This window comes from Pseudorca crassidens, chromosome 10 (genome assembly GCF_039906515.1).
Source record: "Pseudorca crassidens isolate mPseCra1 chromosome 10, mPseCra1.hap1, whole genome shotgun sequence".
In the NCBI taxonomy this organism is placed as follows: domain Eukaryota; kingdom Metazoa; phylum Chordata; class Mammalia; order Artiodactyla; family Delphinidae; genus Pseudorca; species Pseudorca crassidens.
In genome coordinates, this window is record NC_090305.1 from 21,277,846 (window position 1) to 21,300,430 (window position 22,585).

Consider the following 22,585-nt stretch of genomic DNA (forward strand, 5'->3'; position numbering starts at 1 on the left):
AGCTGTGTATAACGAGGTCACTTTCTTACATTTATACACAGGCGAGAGTTCTGCCAGTTTCAGCTTCACCGCGATATCACAATTAACGTGTGGAAGACAAACCTCTCGCTGAGAACTTTAAAAAACTTGAACACACGCCTTTGATGTCCCCCAAGGTTGCGGTCCTGTTTTGACTCCCATCTGCAGGGCGAAAGGTTAGCAGGGAGGGACCCAGCAAGGGAAATAGAGCTGCTTTGGGCATATTATTTTTCCACTGGGTAACTGATTCTTGCAAAGAAACTGACCCTATTGGATTATTTTCGTCCAAAAAAACCCTGGGAAACCATCCACACTTTCTACACTTCCACACTTGGATCTTAACTAGTTCTGCGAAAGATGAAACAAGATTTTTTATATGACCTGTGAAAAAATGTATTAATATCAACACTAAGAAAGAAACAGCTTTGCCAATTGTCTCTTTCTAACAGGGAAAGAGCTCCCAATGACCAAACCTGGAACAGTCTGAACAACAAAGAGTGTGGTTTTGGATTATAGAAGTTACCTTTTTGTAAGAGACACTTACATTTATACTTTGGGATAGGAGAGGGCTTCTAAAGGAATAAGACACAACCGCGCTAAACATAAGGGGAAATTTGATAAATTTAAGTGAAATGAAGAACTCTGTTAATCCAAAAAAAAAAAAAAACAACTATAAAGTAATGAAACACAGAATGGGAGAAGATATTTCCAATATAAATAACGAACAGGACTAACATAAAAATATGCTTTAAAGAACTTTTATGAGTCCATGACTCTATGAAGTCTATGACTTCTTGAGAGAGTGAGCCAGGCAGAAGATGTTTGTCTTTTATTTAGCTTAAGACGTCAAACACAGCGTCACCTCGGCTTCATTCTTTCTTAGAAGCGAATCACTAAGCCCAGCCCATAGTCAAGGAGAAGGCAATCAGACTCCACCTTTTGATAAGAGGAGTGCCAAAGAATTTGTGGAAATATATTTCTTTAAAACTACAGCAACCAGCTTTATTAGAAATTAGGAAAATGCAAGTTATCCTATAATTAAATACTACTGATCTTCCACCAGAATTACTAAAATTAATACAACAAGAAGTACTATTTGGCAAGGATGTGACATAATAAGAACTTTCATCACCACTATTGTCTAAAATGATACAACTACTTTAGAAAACAGTTGGACTCTGTCTACTAAGTTGAAGATATACATACCCTATTATCCTAGAAATATACACAAAGGAAATATGTGCACAAGGAGATTCATATAAGAATGTTCATAGTAGTATTGTTTGTATAGCCAAGAACTGGAAACAACCTGAATGAACCTTTACAGTAAATTGGATACATAATGTTGAAAACTATTCAACAATTGACAATGAACAGATCAGAGCTACACACAAAAATATGGGTGAATCTTACAAGCATAATTTTGTGAAAAGAAGACAAAGGAAACATTTAGTATGATTATACTTATATAAATTTAAAAACCACAAAATTATGATACATTGTTTAGGGATGTATGTGTAGATGGTAAAATGTATTAAGAATGTAAAAAATGATTACCATAAAAGTCAGGATTGTGGGGGGGATAAGAAGAGTGTGGAAGGCAGGGTGAGTGGAAGGGACATACTGAGGGCTTCTGGAGTGCAGCAATGCTCTTTTTGTTTTTGCTCCTGAGTAATGGTTAAATGGGTGTTCAATTTATAATTAATTGTTAAGTTGTAGAAATAAAGTTTTATTTACTTCTCTGTATGTTTATTTTGCAACAAAATGTAAAACTAAGCAAAGACAAACAAGGAAGCTTTCTATGTCATCAATGTGTAAAGATTTCCAAAATATATTGTGAGGTACCAAAAGCAAGACCCAGAACATATGAATCTATATATTTACATGCAAGTGGTAAAGAAACTCCAGAAGGTTAAGTAACAAATTAATAATAGTAGAAACCTATGGATGATGGAGAAGAGAGAAGCAACCAGGTAGGTGAGTAACAGGGATGGGAAGGAAACTTTTAACTGTTTAACTATTTATACATTTTTTAACTCTATGAGTATATTACCTTTTCAAAATACAAAACAACCAAATAAATAAAATTTCTTAAAAGCACTATTCAGAAGCCCTATAGGAAAATGTGTCCTCTTTAGAACAGATTCCCACTCCCTCGCAGCCTCATGTATTATCTTCATCCAGCCTTAGCTCCAGTAGCTCAGGAGTCAGGGTTTATTCCTGGACAGTGGAAGGTCTGGAAAGTGGAACAACTAGTGATTACACAGATGAACATCTGCAGGTCTCCAGATAGGATTAGAAGTATTAGGTGCTTAGTCCTAACTGCAGGGTCAAGCTTTAAGTCCTTGCACAAGCACTGACAGCAATGGTGGGTCACATAATTAAACAGAAGACCCACGGTTAGCAACTCAGTCAGGTTTGTACACACACCCACAACAGGGAGCTATGTGAATGGAATTCAGAACCTTTACCTATGAACAGACCATTCCTGTCCCCTTTCAGGGTTAAACACTTGAAATTTGCTTGTACATCCACCTGTGGAAAAACTCATTTATTGTACCCTGGTAGACCATCCATTCAACATGTATTCAACAAATTGTTAATGAGTAGCTGCAATTTAACATGTACTCCTCGAGATACTGGGACTAAACCTGTGAACAAAATGGGCAAAACTCTATCCTCATGGAGTTTGCATTGTAATGGGAAATGGAGACCAATGAATAAGTAAAATGTATAGTGCAGTAGATGGTGATAAGTATGAATGAAAAAGTATAGCAAAAAGATAATAGGGATGGCTTCTTTTTTCTTTTTATTGTCTTGTAATTTTAAATATGTTGAACAGGTAAGCCTGCACTGAGAGAGTGATATCTGAGCAGACCTGAAGGATATGAGGAAATGAGTTAGGCACGTATTTGGGAAAGGGTGTTTCCAGGCAGAGGAAGCAGCCTGTGCTAAGGACCAAGGCAGGAGTATGTCTGACTTGTCTGAGGAAGAGCAAGGAACTAGAGAGGATGGTGGAGGGGAGGAGGGGACGGCTCTTGCAGGCCACGAGAAGCACTTTGATTTCTTTACTGAACAGGAGGGAAACTCTTGGAGAGTTTCAAACCCTTGGGGAATTTTGCACTACTTCTGTGTGTAGAATAGACCGGAAAGGGGCAAGGATAATACAAACCAGGGGACCAATGATGGGTCTATTGCAAAAATTGAGGTGATGGACCAGAGAAACGCCTGAGGATCTACATACTGGAAATGTTCCCACTAGCCAGCTGTGGTCACAACCACTATTGGCCACAGGGCAGGCTAAGACTCTGTTCTTTCTTCAATGAAATGAGGACTGTTTGGACTTCACCTCAAATTGTGTCTTGTTGCCAGGTAGAACTGGCCTGGAGGAAAAGACAGAAGCGAAATTCCAGAGTAAAAAACTCCCTCTTTATTCACAACAGGAGCAAATTCACGTAAAACCTGACGTGCTCAATCAGTAAAATGCTTTAAAATGGTTTTGTAGAAAGGAAACAAAAATTAACGTAAGATTGTGTCAAAGGAAAAAAGGGAGAGGGGAGGAAGTTGGGATTACCATATACACGCTACTTTATATAAAATAAATAATCAACAAGGACCTACTGTATAGCACAGGGATCTCTACTCAGTACTCTGTAATAACCTATATGGGAAAAGAATCTGAAGGAAGAATACATATATGTATATGTATAACTGAACCACTTTGCTGTATACCTGAAACTAACACATTGTAAATCAACTATACTCTAATATAAAATAAAAATTTCTTTAAAATTAGGTGAGAGATTGATAGGCCTTTTAGTATGATAGCAAAGTAAATAGTAAAAGCTGGTTGAATTATGGATATATTTTGAAGGTGGAGCTGATAGATGAAATGTAAGATCTGAGCAAAAGCAAAGATTCACAGATAACTGCACAGATGGAGTAGTTGTTTACTGAGATGTGGGGAGATTGGGGAGGGGAAAGTTTGGGGGGAAGATTAGGAATTCAGTCTTTGGCAATGTTAAGTATAAAATACTTGTCGAGAAGGCAGCTGTATATGTGAATTTGGAGTTTGAAGGAGCAGTCCAAGGTGGAAAGACATTTGCATATACGTGGTATTTAAGGACTGAGCCCTGAGTGTGCAAATGTAAGATTCATACAAGAGATAGTTATAATACAACATGTAATAAGGACTATTAATAGGATTGAAATAACTTCAGGGATCCTAGGTGTATTCTAGGAGTTTCTAAACCAGTCTTGAGGAGTCAGCAAAAGCTGCGGGGAAGAGGTAGTGGGTAAGGTCTGAACTGAGATCCAAAGGACAAGTAGAAACTGGCAAATGGGAAAGGGAGAAGGAATTCCAGGGGAAATGCAACCTCGACGTCCAAAAGCAAGAGAGGACACGAAAGAGTCAGGAATTCCCCTGACTCCACTCCACTTTCCACTCCAACTTCTCTGTCACATTTACCCTCCTGCCAGAGGAGGAACTATAGACGTTTGGAGGACAGTTAAATTGGAGAGATTTAACATTTGGATTTGGTGGGCAATATTTTTGTGGCTTCTAGTTACTTCTGTGTGGAGTGAAGTTCTTATTCGGCACCTAGCAGTGCAGTTTCTGGAAGGTAGCACGCAGAGGCAGCCGCGAACAGGAGCCTTGGTGTGCAGAGGCTTCCAAAAGCCCTATTCCGAGACCAACTCCGAAAACAAAAATCCTGTTTTCAGACACAGGAACTCCTGTGCCCTGTCGAAACGGATCCAAACGTTATCCAATCGGAAATGGAATTCTGAAAATCTGCCTCCCTTGCAGGCAAAGAAAAACCTCTTGAGATTTTTGACAGTTTCTTCTCAAGCGAGGGTTTCCTCAAGGCTTTGCCCCGCCGGCTTCTCCTCGGTTCCCCCTGCAGCTCCTCCTGTGAGCCCAGACAAGCTTCTGAAGAAGCGGGTTCAGAGACTGAGTATTTGGCGGATTGGAAACGGGCAGACTTGGAGGCGCTACTGGAACCCTGTGGTTCTCATGGGGACCAAAAAGAGGCCGAGTAAAAGGAGGAGTGAGCTGAGCTAGGGGGGAGGAAGAAAAAGACGGGGAAAAAACGAAAAGAGAAGAAGCCATTCTTGTGTTTGAAAACCCAGTTGTGATAACGGAGTTGAATATCGACGAGGGAACATCCGTTTATAAGCAGAGTGGACCAGCTGAAGTGTGTTGGACAGGAAACCCAGAGATCGATGCATCGGAACCAACCTTGGCTGCAAGTTTTATAGCAACTCCATTGTTAAGCTGTATTCAAACAGTTGAACTAAATCTACTTCTAGATCTTACATCATATTTCACCTTTCCTAAGGTATTTACCTTTCAAAAGTCACCTCTTAGAGGATCAGCCTGCCATAGAAGTGTGGCACGTAAGTCCCACGTTCTCATCTTTCATGGAAAAGTCTCGCCCTTCTGCTTGATAAATTAAGACATTTCTGATAAATTAAGACTCATTTGGGTGTGGCACAGTGCCCCGGGGTGTAAATATGCTCTCCTCTCGGACTCCCACCACGGGAACAATAGGAAGAACTGAATCCTTCAGTAGACGTAGTCTTGTACACGATTTCATGGAGGAGGGAGGAGGACAAATTCCACATTTATTTCCATTATGTGCTCCGTTAAAGGGTCTTTAAATTATTATCTGTTTATCATCTCTGATTAATTATGTGCAAGTAGATGCAGATATAGCACAATCCACAAGAAGTATTTTTAATACAGATTTGGGTTCAAAAGAAAAACATCAGATTTCAATGTTTATAGCTGGACTTGGTAGAGAGAAGCATCGTAGGAAAATCAAGAAGATACTAAATATAAAAAGATGTGGTATTGGAATAAAATTCTATGGGAGACACGGGCTGGAAATAACGAATTCAAGGAAATAAAAGATCAAAGGAAAATCTTTCACAGAAGTTTAACAAGGGCTTTCTCTTCTCTCTCTTTCTCAAGAGATGTTGGTAAGTATTAAATTACTATAGTTTTAAGATTCCTTTGATATAAGTTACTCTATCCTTCAGAAAAATTGTACCTTATGAAGAAGAATGTTACATGTCCACTGGAAAAAAATATGAGGGGGAATATCGAATTTATCAAAATTCTGTTGGGGGTTAAGAATGCCCCAAAAGCAATTGAACTGTACAAAGGAGACGTAATAAAGAGATACGTATAGAGCCTGGGTAGCTCAGTTGGTAGAGCATCAGACTTTTAATCTGAGGGTCCAGGGTTCAAGTCCCTGTCCAGGCACTACGGACCTCTGTTTCCTTGGGCCATTAGTACTTAAGCTTTTTCTCCCAAGGAAAATTTGGGTTAAACTTCGATGACTTTTACCAACCTACCGTGAGAAAAAGCCCAGAAGTCAGCTACCTTCAGCCTTAACTAGTAGTTGAGGTTTGATATTCTGTTCCAAACAAAAGATGATTTTAGCAGTTTATAATAATAGAGACTTCCTGAGGAATGCAGTACAAAACCCTTACAGCCCATGAAATATAAGAAGGCTATCTCTCTAGACTAGGGTGCTTTAGAAAAGGAACTGGAAACTATATTTGTTGGGTAAAGTATTCTCTGGGTCAGGACCTTTAGATTTTCAGTTCTTCACTCTCACAACTGACCTACTTGGCAGATGGGAAAGCCCTCCACTAAACCGTGATAATGTCATATTCTAATGATAAACCCAAAAGGTAGGGAGTTATTTCACAAATACTGCAGTATGATCTTTAGGTGAAATGCTCACCCTACCCAGAAATATTGGCATATTTTACCATACGTTTCTGCAATTTTGTCCTGTTGTGTGTTGGTGGTGCAATTTCTTGCTCAGTGGATTGTATTTCTCTTTAGAAATATACATTTCCCCCCTCCCTCTCTGTGGAAGGATTGTACTTCCCATGCCATTTGAAGATTATGTGATGGTCTGCATAGAAAATGCTAAGGAACCTAAAAACAAACAAACAAACAAAATTCCTCCTAGAACTAATAAGTATGTTCAGCAAAGTCACAGAATACAAGATCAAAATAGAAAAATCAATTGTATTTCTATATACTAGCAATAAACATGTGAACACCAGAATTAAAATGCAGTACTTTTTGTAAAAAAGGAAAAGAACACAGATGAAAATCTATCCAGACATGTGAACATGTACATGCTGGAAACAACAAAACTATAAAATTCTGATGAAATAAATCAAAGACCTAAATAAATGGAGAGAGATTCCGTGATTATAAAACTCAACATAACTAAGATGTCAACTCTCCTGGAAATGATATAGAGGTTTAACATAATTTAACATAATTCCTATCAAGATCCAGGTAAGATTTTTTGTGGCTATAGACATGACTATTCTAAAATTTATATGGGAAGAAAAATGAGTTAGAATAACTAGAATTATTCTGAAAAGCAGGAATAAAGTGGAAGAAAACATTCTTATTATTTCAAAACTTATTATGCAGCCACAGTAATAAAGAGTGTACATTTTTGGCAGAGGGATAGATATATGTTGACGAAACAGTATAGAGAATCCAGAAAGCACCACATGCAAGTACATCTAAATTAATTCTTACAGAAGTGCAGAGGCAATTCAGTAGAGGAAGAAAAGTCTTTTCACAAGATTGTGGTGGAGCAATCCATAGGCAAAAGAAGACAACTGCCGCCTAAACCTCACACTTTATTTAAAAAGTAACTGAAACTGGTTCATAGATTTAAAATAAAACATAAAACTATAAAACTTTAGAAAAAATATGAGAAAAATTGGGGGACCTGGGGCTTGGAGGAGAGTTCCTAGATATAACACCAAACACACAATCCATAAAAGACAAATATGACTGACTGGGTTTCATCAAAATTAAAAACTTTTACTCTGCAAAGGACTCTGTTAAGAAATAAACGAAGCAAGGTACAGACTGGGAGAAAATATTTGTAAATCACATATCTGGCAAAGACATATCTAGAATATACAAAGACCTCTCACAACTCCACTTTAAAACAACACTCAATCCAATTAGAAAATGGTCAAAAAACATGAAAAGACTTTCCACCAAAGAGGATATACAAATGGGAAATAAGCACATGAAAAGATGTTCAATATCACTAGTCATTTAGGAAATATATATTAAGACCATGGTGACATATCACTACACACCTACTGCAAGAGATAGAATAACAAATGGTAACAACTGCCAAAGGCTGGTAAGAATACAGAGAAATTGGTTCTGTTATACATTGCTCATAGGAATGTAGAATGGTGTAGCCACTCTGAAAAATAGTTTGTCAGTTTCTTAAAGGGCTAAACACACACTTACCATACAACTCAGCAATTCCACTCCTAGGCATTTATCCCAGAAAAATGAAAACTTATATCCACACAAATCCCTGTGCATTATTACTTATAGGAGCTTTATTTGTAATAGCTCAAACCTGAAAACAACCAAAATGTTCCTTAATAGGTGAATAGGTTAAACAAGCTGTGGTCCATCTATACTATGGAAGTATACATCCATACTCAACAGTAAAAAAAAAAAAGAACTGTTGATACATGCAACCTTGATACATTATCTTTGCAACTTCATGTGAATTTATAACTATAAGTATAATTATTTCATGTGAATTTATAATTATTTATGATTATTTCATTGAAATAATATATTTATTATATAATATACACACTTTCTCTTCCTCATGTACTTGGCCATGTGACTTGGTTTGACTAATGAAATGTCAGTGGAAATGTCCAGTCTGACATATCAGAGAAGTTAAGAACCATTATGTGGGGATTAGGTAGAAGAGCCGTTGGTAATCAAATCACCTGGTTCATAGATAGGTGAGTTCTGTATGTTGCTGTGAGCTTTAAATGAACTGCTGTGACACAATCTCCCACTCAGAAGTAACCCTGCAAGATAATGGTGAAAAGAAATCCTCCCAGTGGCTAGAGCTTTAGATGGTTCATTTGATGTTCCTCTTTACATGGAGAGAGAAGTGGCCTAAGATAAAGTTGTATATGGAATCCTAGGCAAAAGGGAATGGTTAGCTGGAAGGTCAGGAATCTGAAAAGAGTAAGATTTGAAGATTAGAGACCAGAGGTGTGGAGAAATGCATGTGGACTGACTTGTGGGAATTGTCACAATGTTGAGGATCTTTTATCATATATTAATACCTTCCAGATAAAATCTACTTCAGAACAGCCACTGAACAATTAGCTGCACAGATCAACTCATCCAGTAGATGTCATCACCCTCAGGCATCAATAACAGGAATTTCATATTTTAAAATATTATTAAAAGGTTGAAGGAAGTTTTTTTACCCTCTTTTTTTTTTTTTTCCTTCTCCGTGTGGGGCTGAAGTTTGGTGAGTCATGTCTCCAGTATCCCAAATGATCCCAGATACTTTAAGGTTGAAATTTCCAGTATACAAACATCTAACTGATGCTAGAGAGCCATAAACCGCAGCTAGCCAGAGTGAATGCTGAATGAATGGGGTAACATTGCAACCAGTGTACTGTGACAACACAGCAAAGGCAGGTGAGGATTATTCATCCTAGAAGAAATGTTAGGAGAACTTAATAGACAAATCGTTTGAAGTAGTCACGGGAAATGGAGAGCAGACTGCATTTGTCCAAAACCTTTGGATCCATTGATCCAAACATTTGAACAAAAGCTTGAAGGAGGCCAGGGAGTAAATCTTATAGATATCTGAGGTAAGAATTCTCTACACAGAGGGAACAGCATCAGAACAATATGTTGGACACGATAAAATAGAGGAAGAAAAGCAAAATATTCTCTAAGAGGTGAGGACAAATACCTACTTAGTCACACAGGCAAGAATCCTTCAGCAGATGAGGAGGAAAAGAATCCACATCACAACTGTGGAATAGAGGTGGGAAAAAAATGGAATCAGAGAGGACTGTTTAGAATAAGTGTGATTTCCCTTCACTAACTGCAGGAAAAATCACAGATGGGGCATGTGGAGCGTAGTCTCTGGGAGAGTTAACATTGTGTCCTGTTTGATACCAAAAAAAAAGCTGGTGGCCTTAGAACCACTTCCTTAATTCTTTGACCACTGTGGAACGGTCACTGTCTTTCACATCTTCCTTATCTGACTCTAAAAGGAAGAGACATTTTGAATACCATTATATAAGTGACAGTGTTTTTCAAATCATGCAGAAATGAATGGGTGTAAAATTAATATTAAAAAAGGTCATGAATGGTATTTTAATAAATGAAATAGAAGATATAGGAATAGAAATAGGAAATATCAGAATAAACCCATGAAGTAAAATACTGTTTGGTAGAGTTTGGTCTCTCTGTCTCTCCAAATATCTATCATCTATCTATAGCTATATCGATATTGGTATAGATGATAGAGATAGATTCAGATAGTTATCTCTCTCATATATATATATATCATATGTATAAATAAATATATATATATACATACATTTGTTTGCATATTTTACTGAGTTGTGGCTTAAAATGTATTTCGACACTGAGTTGCAGTCAGAAAAGTTTTGAAAAAAGACTTTCTTGAGAGGGTACAGTTTGAAGATGGCAGCATCTCCTTGAGATGCCAACTATCTGGGGTTGGGGGGTCGGTGTATGAGCCCCAAAGGAATAATGAAGTTTCGCTTTCCTTGGCTGGGGTAGCTGCATAGCTTGGCCTAGGTGAGCGTAGCTGCAGACCCGAGGAGCTGCATAGCTGGGCTCAGTGCGCGTGGCTGCGGACCCGAGGAGGGTCCTCTGCTGGTGCGAGCTGCTAAGTTCGCCACTCCACCATCGCCCCTTAAGTTATATTGTGGACGGGGACATGGAGTACAAGCAGAAAAAACAAACGAACAAAACAAAGAAAAACACACTAGCATACAGGCCTCGGCCTAGCCATGTGACTGAAGGAACACTGTACGCTCACTATCCAAAAGCTTCCAGTACTAAAGAGAAAAGATTTACAACCTTCCAGACGGGCCCCTTCTAACGTCATCGCAGAGGCAGCCGCAAATGAGAGCTGTGTTCAGGAACTTCCCAAAGGTTCTGCTCTCTAATATAAGCCTCAGGAAAAGGAAGGTCCTATCTTACTTTAAAATGTATTTGTTTGTTTAGTCCAAACGTCCCCAAACGAGATACAGTCGAAATTGTGACCCCCGTGTAATAATTTGAGAAACAAACTGGGTGAACTCTATTTCAGGCGCACCGTACTGAAAATCTTGCGCCCTTGCGAGCAAGCAAAATGCCTCTCTTTTATTCAAAGTGTCATCTATAAGATTTTTCGACAGGTAACAGAGGAGACGGTTAACACGTTTCCTTTCCGGTGGCAGCAGAGTTGGCTCCACGACTTCCGATCTTCTCCCCGAGAAGGGTCCACCCAGAGTTTTGCTCCGCGGGCTCTTCCTCCGCTCTGAGAGGCTAGCGGCTCGAGGGAGTGGGAGGGGTGCTGGGGAGGGGGTTCAATGACGAGCTTTGGGCACTCTTGGGCAGGTTGGAAATTTGCAGACCCGAAGGTGATGACCCGAGGTCATCTGGTTGCGGAAGAGCTGATCTACGTGCCGAGAGAGAGAGGGGCGACAGAAAGAAAGGAAATCAGAAAGAAAGGAAATCGAAAAAAATGTTCAGCGCAGAAACGGTGACATAATCATTGAAGGGAATAACAGTGGCTTCTGTCAGGGGCTAAGCAGAGTGGCGAAGCGGTAGCGTGCGGGGCCCATAGCCCAGATGGCCAGTGGGTCGAAACCATCCTCTGCTAGAGAGCTTTTGCATCCCTTGCTATTAAAACTTTACTCCAACTCGGCTACAAGCACGCACAAACACCGAATCAATTCCTACCTCTTCCATGTTCAACCAGTTAACATTCACGAGTTTGAGAATCCTCTAGTTTGGCTTCTTGCTTCCCACCTTATTTTGAAATCCCACCATTCTCTCACTAGGCAATTCCAAAACCCTTCTAGCTATCTGAAGTGACACACTGCCCCGAATTGTAAAATTCCTTCCATCCCTGGTGTCCAGTAGAGGAGCAATGGAAATATTCCTTCAGCGGAGGCGGTCTTATATCAATATATTGTATGCGACCTCTTGGAGAAAGAGGTGATAAATTCCATATTTACTTCTGTTACAACTTCCAGTAAAGGCCCTTTCAACTTTGTTATCTACTTACGATGTTTTCATTGATTGCATTCTATTAGTAAATGCAAATATAAGTGAAACCAAAAGAATTAATTATAACAGATTTGTGGTTCTGTCACATCTCAAAATTTCAGATTTCAGTGTTTATACCCATATTTGGCGCAGACTAGTATAGTAGGACGATCGAATAAAGACTTTAAGCGTAAGCATACATTATATTGGCGTAAAATTCTGTGGAAATACAAATTCAAGGAGAAAGATCGATGAAGTGGGAGATGTCTGGACCCATTTTTGGACAGTGTGGGTTTTGAATGGAACTCATTCTCCGAGTTCCTTAACTTAACCTTAAAATGACGTTTCTTGAAAGAATCGTATTCAATCCGTGCCATTTTTATTGTTATTGGAAGGAATGGTGTTACAAATCTTAAAACGTTATTCGTTTTTCAATTTCTCAGAATGTTAGTGCCCTAGTTCACTCAGGCTAAGCCTGAATATTCAGCCGCAAATTAAATCTCCCACTTCTTTGCTCCCCTGCTGGAGCTCCGACCCCACCGGGCTGTGTGAGGATCGCGATTGGAGAGGGTGGCCGGGGCGGGGGGGCGTGGCTGAGCGAGGGACAAAGCCGGGTTCCTGCGGAGGCGCTCAGGCTCTTGGTCGGTAGACAAGAAATCCCTTTGGCCCCCTCCGGAGCCTCGCGAGCCCGCCAGAGTGCCATCGTACCCGCATACTCAAAGTGCGAACAATCGAGGGCGACACACATTCAGCCTCGGGGAGGCGGATGGAAAAGGAAGGAAGGAAAAGGCAAAGGCAAAGGAAAGGAAGAAGGACGGGAATCCCCAAGCAGCAAATCCGGCCTCCGTTATTCCCCGCTGCTGGCGCCACGAACGCCGTCTGGGCTGCCCAGGTCCACGCACCCGGGTCTCCGGTCCCGCGCTCCCGCCAGCGCCCCGCCCCTCGCCCCCAACCTCCACCCACTCACCCTGAGGGGCTCAGACTGCCCTCCCCACTCCGACTCCGGGGGCGGGCGGGCGGCCTCGGTGCCGGGGCCGGGAGCCGGAGTCTGGAGACCCAGCGCCTGCTCGACTCTAGCTCTGGGACTCTAGCTCAGGGACTCCGGCCGCGCGCGTCCTCTCCAATCCCTCTCCTCGTGCCGCGCGCTGCAACCCGGAGAGGAGAGGAGAGAGGCCAGAGCGGCCAGCTTAGGCCTCAAACTAGCAGAGCGGGCTACGGAGACGGCTGAGGTTCCGCGTGTCCTCTGTTTCCACCGGCCGCTCACTTTCGGATGCAGGACCTGGAGGGTGAGGAGCGCCCCGAGACCCTTTCACTTTCCTCGCGCAGGGATCCCAACCGACACCGGAACACTTCGACTGCGGCTGAGTCACTAGGCGTCAGAAACCTCGAGAGCCCAAACCCGAAGTCAAAGTCACCGACCCCGCCTCACTGCTCCACATGGGCACTTACGTGGGCAAGCTGGGACTCTGGCCGTCATCCCCAGCAGGGGGGCGCACAGACTTGTCGGAGAGACCCTTGAACCGCCGGCCAGCTCAGCCCCTTCATCAGGTCCCCCGGGTTCAGCACGTCCATCGTGCCCACCCTGCCCCTCGGCACAGACCTGCGAGGAGCCTGCCGAACTGGGATCCTACCAGTCCCAACGCGTGCGTGGTCAATGAGGCTTGGAGGCCCTTTCCCATGAACAGGTCCCGGAATTCCATCATGGGGCCTCTTCCCTCAGACTGGTGGGAAAGTTACTTCAAGGGGGAGTATCTGGTCTCTTCGGCACCCCAGGGCAACAAGGAGCCCGGTGACCAGGAGGCTCGCTCCTCGTGAGCGGACAGCGCCCCCCTCCACTGCCCTAGCAGAGGTAACGAACTCTGCAGTGGTCTCACCTTCTGAGAAGCCCCAGACCCATGTGCGAAGGAGACAGTGCTGAGGGCCCTCAGAGAGTGCAAGAAGGGGAAAGTGAGATGGGAAGAACCACTTGTTCTATGAGAGCTTGGACAGTAAGAGGATTCCAGAGACCAGACCATCTGCGTTTAAGCCTCTGATGAAAAATGGAGTCCTCACTTCTTTTGTGCCGAGGCCTGGGCCTCTGAAGAGAAGCCTCGACTGCTGGGGCTCAGATCACAGCTTGAATAACAGGCCCAGCTGCTCCTCCATGGACTCCTTGGCCAGCACACACACAGGTGGCCCCCTTAGCTCCCAAAGAAATGCTATTACAAGCTCTTACAGCTCTTCTAGAGATTTCTCTGAGCCTTGGAAGAGTATTCCCAGTACATAACTCCAGGTACCAGAGTGGCCAATGAAAAGGAAAGAACATTGGTCATCCGTCTCACTCTCCAGTCCCAGTGGTATCAGATGAGTCCCCAGAAACATCTGGCAGCTCTGGGCAACAAAATCAGGTTCCCCTGCTTCCGTCAAGCCCGGGGAGCCAGTTGTCCCTGACTCCGCCTCCTCAGCTGGGTTATGCAGTCCCCAAAGACCTGGCCTTAGGGAAGAAAGCTGGACTCCAATGGAGCAACAAAGCCAGAGAAGATACGACTGAGGTCACCACAGACTTTGTCCCTGACACTTGGTCTGCTATTCAGCCTCCCCTGTCCCAGGGCACTGATCCTCAGCTGGAAAGCTTACATAAAATGCAGGAGTCTCCAAGTCCACTGGCCTTCCCACAACCTACCGGAGAGGCAATCAGTGTGGCCCACTCGCCTCTGAAGACAGCGAGCCTGCTGGCCTCACATGGGTGCTCCCAGTCAGAGCCCCTTTCAGGCACCTCTTCAGACTCAAAACCCACCACTACTTTCATCCTCCTGACCCTTGTTTCCCCCACAGCACCAGTCACTGAGACCACGTGGCCACTTCAGCCTCTCAGGCTGCCGTACCCCGAGGCTCACCTGCCATTAACCCTGCAGCACCCGCTATGCAAAGTACTGTGTTTGGATTGATGAGCAGCCCAGCCCCGCATCTTCCTGCATCTGCACCTCCTGTTGCAACTTCTGCTGACCGCATGTCAAAACCCATCTTGGGGCTCCCAGCCAATAGTGAGATCGGAGTCTCCTCATATTCCAGAATTTCAAGCACAGCTGCAGCATCTTCACCTCCAGGTATCTCAACTCCCACCTTCAAGCCTATCTTTGGCAGCATAAGACCACTTAAAACTATGCCCGTGAGAGCTCCTTTCTCTTTCAAGCAGACCTCTCCTCCACCTACTCCTGCTTCTACCCGTCTCTTCCATGGCCTGGTCAAGGCTACCTCTGTAGTCATGTCCACCACCCCAGCCAGCACATCCAAAGGCTCCTTTAAGCCGCCTTTGGAATTTGGTGTAGTGAATGTTACCAGTACCATGGGCCGCACTTGCTCCATCCCTTCCACTTGCCCCCCTTTCCCTCTCGGGGCTACCTGTGCTTTCAGGGCCAGCTTCTCCCCAGATGCAGACTTCACTTTCCCACTGAGCCAGCGTCCAACCATTCCTACTGTGCACACAGTCACCATCTTTAGCCAGGTTCTTCCCAGTGCTGTCCAGATATCCCCTACCAGGAGCACTGCCGATTTTAGCGCTGTGGGTGGCCCTCCGGCAGCTTCAGCCCTAGTAACCACCAGCCAGCCTGCATTGTCATCCAGGATCTCCAGTTCGAAGTCAGCATTCACAATTCCCTTGGAGTCAAGCTCAAGGCCACCTTCCCCACTAACCCTGCTCCCAACCTGCATTTGGGGCTGCATATGTGCAGAAGCAAGAAGCCCCCCAGCCAGCCCTTGGCCCAAGCTTCTGTAGCTCTCCCATTTTCGGAAGCTCAACAGTGGCCTCCTCAACCCCAACACCGACCCCAGCCCAGCCATCCTTCAGCGGTACCACGCAGTCAGCCTCTGGGGGTTTGGCACCACCAGCCTCCACCTTTCACATCCCTGCCAGCTTCCGGCCGGCCTTTGACAGCACTCCAGTAGGTTCCCTTTGGTCTAATACGAATGGTTTGGGAGTTGTCACCCCAAGCCACCAGACTGGGGCTTGTGGCTCAGTGTTTGGCAGCACAGCCCCACGACCATTTGACTTTGCGGGATTAGTGAGCCCTGTGGACTGTGAGGAGACTGGACTCAGCGTCACTGCCCCAGACGCGAGCTCCAGCTCCGGAGCACTCAGCCCTGGAGCAGTGCCGAGTGGGAGCACTAACACCATCACACCCTTGGGGAAAGGCTGGGGCCCAGGCAGCCAGGGCCGGACCAGCCAGGGCACACCTTTGGCCCTGGGGAAGGCCAGCATTTCTGCAAGAGAAACTATGTTTGGGGACACATCCATGGCCTCCTTTGCTCAGAGCACCCCTGTCATTGGATCAGTTAAGGCAGGCAGCAGCCTTGGCTTTGGGATGCCCTCTCCACCGCCCCAGGGCTCTGTTGGGAGAAGATCTTTCAGACCGTCAGCCCCTTTGTTTCCCATTGGTGCAAAATCAAAAACCCCAAAGACTGGGGAGCAAGGGCATTCCCGAAGGCATCATGCCCACAAGAAATAACTTGTGTTCTTTGCCATTCGTACTCTGATTTGGACCTCAGCATAGTAAAGTGCCTCAATCACTTCTGATTCTCTACAGTGAAAATACCTCAGATCTAAGGTGAGAGGTTTGCACATTCACCTTGTGGTCCTAATCTACATTCTAGAGGAAAATGAAGGGCTAAAGTATCTAGTGGTGATAGCAGGATGAAACTGAGTGGAACCAAATCTTTGGAATTGAACGGAGCCTTGCCTTCCGCTCCCTACCCACTCCTTTCTGTGTCAAGGGTGAGCTCAGTCAGGACACCGCCTCCTGCTTTTTTCTCTGGGAACAGACGTGCCAGGGAGGCAAAGAGTACAACCCATATTCTCTTGCATCTTTGGGAGGAGGATTAGATTCTCTCTAAATCTTAGCCTGCTTTTATTTGGCTCAAAGAAGTGGTTCCTTTATCTGGTCCCCTAGGGAGGCCGATTCCTCATTTCTTGCTATTTTGCTCCTCAGTTGGCTCCTGGAGAAGATTTTTTTTAGCTTAATTTATATATTTTGGAGAAGCTTTTAATGCAATTTGACCGTGAAGCCAACTTTTCCTTGAGGATCAATGGTCTACCCATGAGAGCATCCATGGGAGGGCCAGGGGAGGAAGAACACAGAGTGGAGCCACCTTGCTTCTTTTCTTTACACCATAGGTCATAATTCCTCCATAATTACGAGTGAGAAATGCTCAAGGAGGGAACCAAAGCTTCTACTTTTCTTTTAATTTGTACCTTATAAAATTACCCTCTACCTCACATCTCTCCCAGATAGGGTGGGTCGGGCAGGAAGACTCTTGGGCCTGAGAACCAAGGGGGAAAGGGAGGAAGAGCAGATACCTAAGCTGACCTCTGTACTGTAACCAATGGGAGGTCTATGAGTAGCTACGACATATTCCATCCTGATGGAAAAAAAGAAAAGGCAAGAATGACTCCCTGAATGCATCTATCTCCTGTTTTACGGATACCTTGGAAGAGACCTAACTGGAAAAATAAGCAATCTTAAGTTGGTTGATAAAATAAAAATAAATTGTTGAAATGAGTTTATGATACAGGAATTGCTATAAAACTCATATCTATTCAGAGGCAGAAGGATATTAAGAAACTTGCCCAAGCTCAACCAGTTAGTAAAGGTTAGATTTGGGATTTCAACCCTATTGGCTCCAAAGTGTGTGTTCGCTTCTCCCTCACTACAGCAAATCACCAAAGTCAGAACTCTAACCCAGGTATATAGGACTCTAAATATCCATGCTGTTTCTACTTTGAAAGGCATTCCACAACCCAAGATTGCCTTCTTACAGAGGGGGGCAAGAGGAAAAGTATTAGACAATTTCTACAGCTCTTTACATGATAATTTAACATTTATACAGTGATGACTGTATACCTTGTATCGTGCTTTGCACCAGCCATTCAGAGGTGAAGGAAAACTTCTGCTTTGAAGATTACAATTTAGTGGGGAGACTGGTAAGTAAGCCAGTGATTCCATAACAAGCTTGGAAGCAGGTCAGGAGGTCATCTTATCTAAGTCTTGAAACTTGAATTCTGTCTTACGGTGTGTGTTCTCCAGTTCTAGCAACTGGAGAAGGGTATTTCAGGCCAAAGACAAAACACGTGCACAGGAGGGTCTGGAAGACAGAACGCATCTATCTGGGTAACTTTCAAGGAGTCAGACATGGTTTGGGAGAAGAAGGGGCAGATCATGGGTATGCTTGTAAACCATATCGTGCAGTGTGCACAGGGTTCCAAATACAATGGAGAGTCATGGAAAGATTTTAGGTAGGAAAGAGACAAGCTTGGGTTTAGATTGCTCTAGCTGTCATGTGAGGGAGGAGTCAAACGGGGACAGGCTGGAGGCTTGGAAATGTGTGGGAGGCTGCAAAGACACCAACAAAGATGAAAGATACAATACATTCAAGCTAGGTAATTAATTACCTGGTTAACAGGGATTGTTAACCAGGTAGTTAACAGGGGGCGTGGGGAGGCAGTAGAGAGAGGAGGGATTAAGAAGCAGGACTTGGTGACCGATTGCACCGTGTGGGCAGAGGAGATGGGCAGAATAAGGGTAAGGGGGAGTTGGAGAAGACGGACCCTTAGCCATTTGACTTGGAGGATGGAAAATGTAATTTTGGCAGAATACATGGAATGTTTACAGACTTGAGTGTGAAATGACTATGGAATATGAAGGAAATATTTGTCATATTCAATCATTCATTCACTCAAAAATACTGGCCGTCTGATACTGGTTACTAGGCACTCTTCTAATATTTGGGATGTTCTCAGTGACATAAAATTCCTATTCTTCTGGAGTTTATGTTCTAGTAGGGGGTGTGATTAAAAAATAAACAATAAACATAATAGGAAATAACTCCCACGTGAAAGAGATTGCAAACGGCATGGCAAAAATATAGAGCAGGGTAGGTGGGTTAAGATGGCGCTACAGTTTCATCTGAGCTCTTATGAGAGGTTGACATCTGAGCAAAGACTTGAATTCACTGACAGACTCAGCCATGCCAGAGTATGAGGGAAGAGGATTCCAGGCAAAGAGAAAACCTGGTGGAAGTCCCCAGGAGTGAGATGTGGAACAAGCAGAGGCTTTGGGACAAATAAATGACATGACTTGACTCACTGTTAGGATTGTTCTGGCTGCTGGCTGAGCTGGGACGGTAGAGGAGTGAAAGCGGGGAGACTGGGAGGAGGGTTCTGCGGGAATCCAGGTGGGATTCAATGGTAGCCCAGACGAGGACGCTTACAATGCAAGTGGTGAGAAGTGGTCAGATGTATATATATATTTAACCGATTTGCTCTTAAAGGGGTTGTGAGGTGTGAGATGAAGAGAGGAATCCGGGATAAAGCAAAGGTTTTTGGTTAGAGCAAATGAATGTATGGAGTGTCTGGTGAGGGCTAGGGAAAGATTGGAGCGTTGTCAATGTACCTTAGAACATCGAAATCTTGGGAAAATGTGAGATCCCTTACGGGGAGGGTATAGAATATGAAAAAGAGGGCTAAATTCGTCGCTTTAGAACGGCAGGAAGTTAATGAACATTTCAAGTGCAGTTGGTACAAGTAGCTAAACTCTTCAAAAAATTTTTTAAAAACTGCTTCATCTCATACAATTAAAAAAATGAATTCCAGATGGATTAAGGACTCTGATAGTATGAAATAAAATTATTTTAAAATAATTTATTTTTATAAATTATTTTAAATAGGTAGGAGGAAGGAAGCCTCCCTGGGTGAATCTGATCTTTTGCGGGGGGGGGCTCAGAGTCGTCAGTTGGAGAGAGGTCCCCAAGAAGTAGAGTTCAATCAGGCGAAATGTTTTGTTCCCTTTTTCTTTTTCCTAACTCCGAGATGAGGCAGAGTGAAATAGGAAGAATGTGGAGATTTAAAAAATTAACGTCACTTTTCGGTTGTTTCAGTTCTTTGTGTTCCCTTTCCTTCTCCTCCCTCCCCGCCTCCCCCGCCCCATCCCTCCGGACCCCCGCCCCGAGAATTTGAAGAAACCATTTTGATTCCCATTTATTGAATTGCCAACAAGGGAACAGGCTACCGGTTAGCTCAGTTGGTTAGAGCGTGGTGCTAATAACGGCAAGATCCATGGGTTCGATCCCCGTATAGGCCAAATTGTACGACAACGCTTACCTCTTACACTTCTACACAGATGAGAGTTCTTCCAGTCTCAGATCCACTGCGATGTCACAATTAATGTCAGGGAGACAGACGAACCTCCCGCTGAGAACTTAAAAAAATTTAACACACATCTTTGATTTACCCCAAGGTTGAAGTGCTCCTTTGAATCCCATCTACAGGGTGAAAGGATAGTAGTGAGTGACTAGCAAGGGAAATAGAGCCGCTTTGGGCATATTAGTTTTCCATTGGGTAACTGATTCTTGCAAAGCAACTGACCCTACTGGATTATTTTCATCCTAAAATAAACTGGGAAACCATCCACACTTTCTACACTTCCACACTCGGGTCTTAACTAGTTCAGCGAAAGGTGAAACAAGATTTTTTTTATATGATGTGTGAAAAAATTATTTATTAATATCAACACAGTAGGAAAGAAACAGCTTTGCCAATTGTCTCTTTATAACAGGGAAAGAGCTCCCAATGACCAAAGCTGGAACAGTTTGAACAACAGATGGTGTGGTTTTGGATTATAATCCAAAGTATAAAATACATATTCATGAGTCCATACTGATATAAATAAATCAATGAATACAAGAGAAGGGAAACATTTTCCTTACAGAAGCATTCCAACTAATATAAGTAAATACTCCCCCCACCCCCCCAGGAGATGAAGCTTAATGCCCTCCCTTCCGGAATATGGGCCATACTGAGTGACTAACTTCTAAATAGTAGAGTAGGAAGTAGGAAAAAATAGGAACTTCACAAGGGAGAAAAATGGCAAACACTACCTTAAAAATGATCAAGGTTGGCATCACCAATGGTAAGCTATGCTCCTATCATGTAACATCCGATACGATGCGATGGGACAAGTACTTTATCTTTGTGGTCTCCCACAAAAACCTATAACCCCAAACCAATCATGCAAAAAACATCAGACAAACCCAGATTGGAAAACAGTCAAGTATGCTACAGAAATACTTCATCAACACTGAGAAACTGTCACAGACTAGAGGAGGCTGAATACAATGTAGGATCCTGGAAACAAAAGGGACATTAGTGTAAAACCTGGTGTGATATAGTCAAAGTCAGGAGTTTAGTAAAGTACCCACATTGGCTTCTTAGTTTAAACAAAGGTACCATGATAGTGGAAGAAGCTAATATTAAGGGAAACTAGGTAACGAGTATAAGGCAATTCTCTGTATTGTCTTTGCAACTTTTCTAAAATTATTCCAAAATAAAAATTTAATTTTAAAAATTACGATAAGAAACATGTCTCTTTGCCACCACTGAAATCAGTGTTGAGGCAAACGCCTGGTTGACAGTAGTTCCATGACAGGTAGTTGTTCAAGGCTGAAGGAATGTGATATTGATGTCTTATTTTGGTGAGGGACATGGCAGAGATATTTATATGGTTATCTGTGCCAGATGATGTATACTTGTCCTGCCAAATACTCTCCTAGAGTCCCATTCACACACTGAAATGCAAACCAGACCAATGAGATTTGTCTTTAGCGTGTAAAAGACATCTGAAATGGAGCCATCTGGTTTATGTTGAACTTGAAGTTCGGTGGGTTTCTCTCACAAAGTTTCACCTCACACCCAAAGGGTTTTCTTTCCTATCTTGGGCCTAAAATATTTCCATTTGGGCCAATAAACATCTGAACCACTTCTCTTTGTTACATCCTGCCCCACAAAACTGGTGTGTTATCTATCACACCAAAGTCCCATCATAGAATCCAAGTTTTTCAGAAAGAACAGTGGCCAGTTCAATGTTCTTTGGTGGGTTCTTCACAGAGCTCAGACTTCTCCCAGGTAGTATTAATCACGCCCTCTTTTTTGTTCTTAAAGACTTCAGAGATTACTTTAATGCTGGGTGGATTTGTGTGTGTGTGTGTGTGTGTGTGTGTGTGTGTGTGTGTGTCTGTGTGTGTGTGTGTGTGTTAAGTTTTAGGCATCTCTGATGTGCATAAATGCAGGTGGTTCCTAATTTAACTTAGTCTTCCCATTACTACACATAATACCTGATACTTAAAATACAATAGGAGAGGTGTATTGCATTGGGCAGAAAATTTTAAATCTTACAGATTTGATTACAACGAAAGAGTTCTTCAAATAGAAATGAGTGGAAAGTGTGACCTACCTTTACAGAAGTACTCGAGCTGTTGTAATAAACAACAAAAGGAAACAAATTGCCTGCTATTGCAAGAGATACAGGCAGTGTCCTTACACTGTTCTCTATCAGCTCAGGAAGCAATGCTGTGTGCCTGGCCTAGATCTAACACGCCTGTAGAAGTCTTATAGATTGAGGCTAGTCA

At 43.1% G+C, this 22,585-nt stretch overlaps 1 protein-coding gene and 1 non-coding gene across 2 annotated transcripts; both read left to right on the forward strand.

Moving 5' to 3' along the window:
* Window positions 1–6,213: 6,213 nt before the first annotated feature.
* Window positions 6,214–6,286, forward strand: TRNAK-UUU (transfer RNA lysine (anticodon UUU)). The gene has a single exon. It is a non-coding gene; the product is annotated as a tRNA-Lys (tRNA).
* A 7,302-nt stretch (window positions 6,287–13,588) lies between these two features.
* LOC137233003 (POM121-like protein 2) lies at window positions 13,589–16,635 on the forward strand. Its single transcript, XM_067755809.1, is given in 7 exon segments — window positions 13,589–13,894; window positions 13,896–14,034; window positions 14,037–14,116; window positions 14,118–14,459; window positions 14,461–14,989; window positions 14,992–15,826; window positions 15,828–16,635. Coding segments are annotated over 7 exon segments (3,039 nt in total).
* The last annotated feature ends 5,950 nt before the right edge of the window (window positions 16,636–22,585 follow it).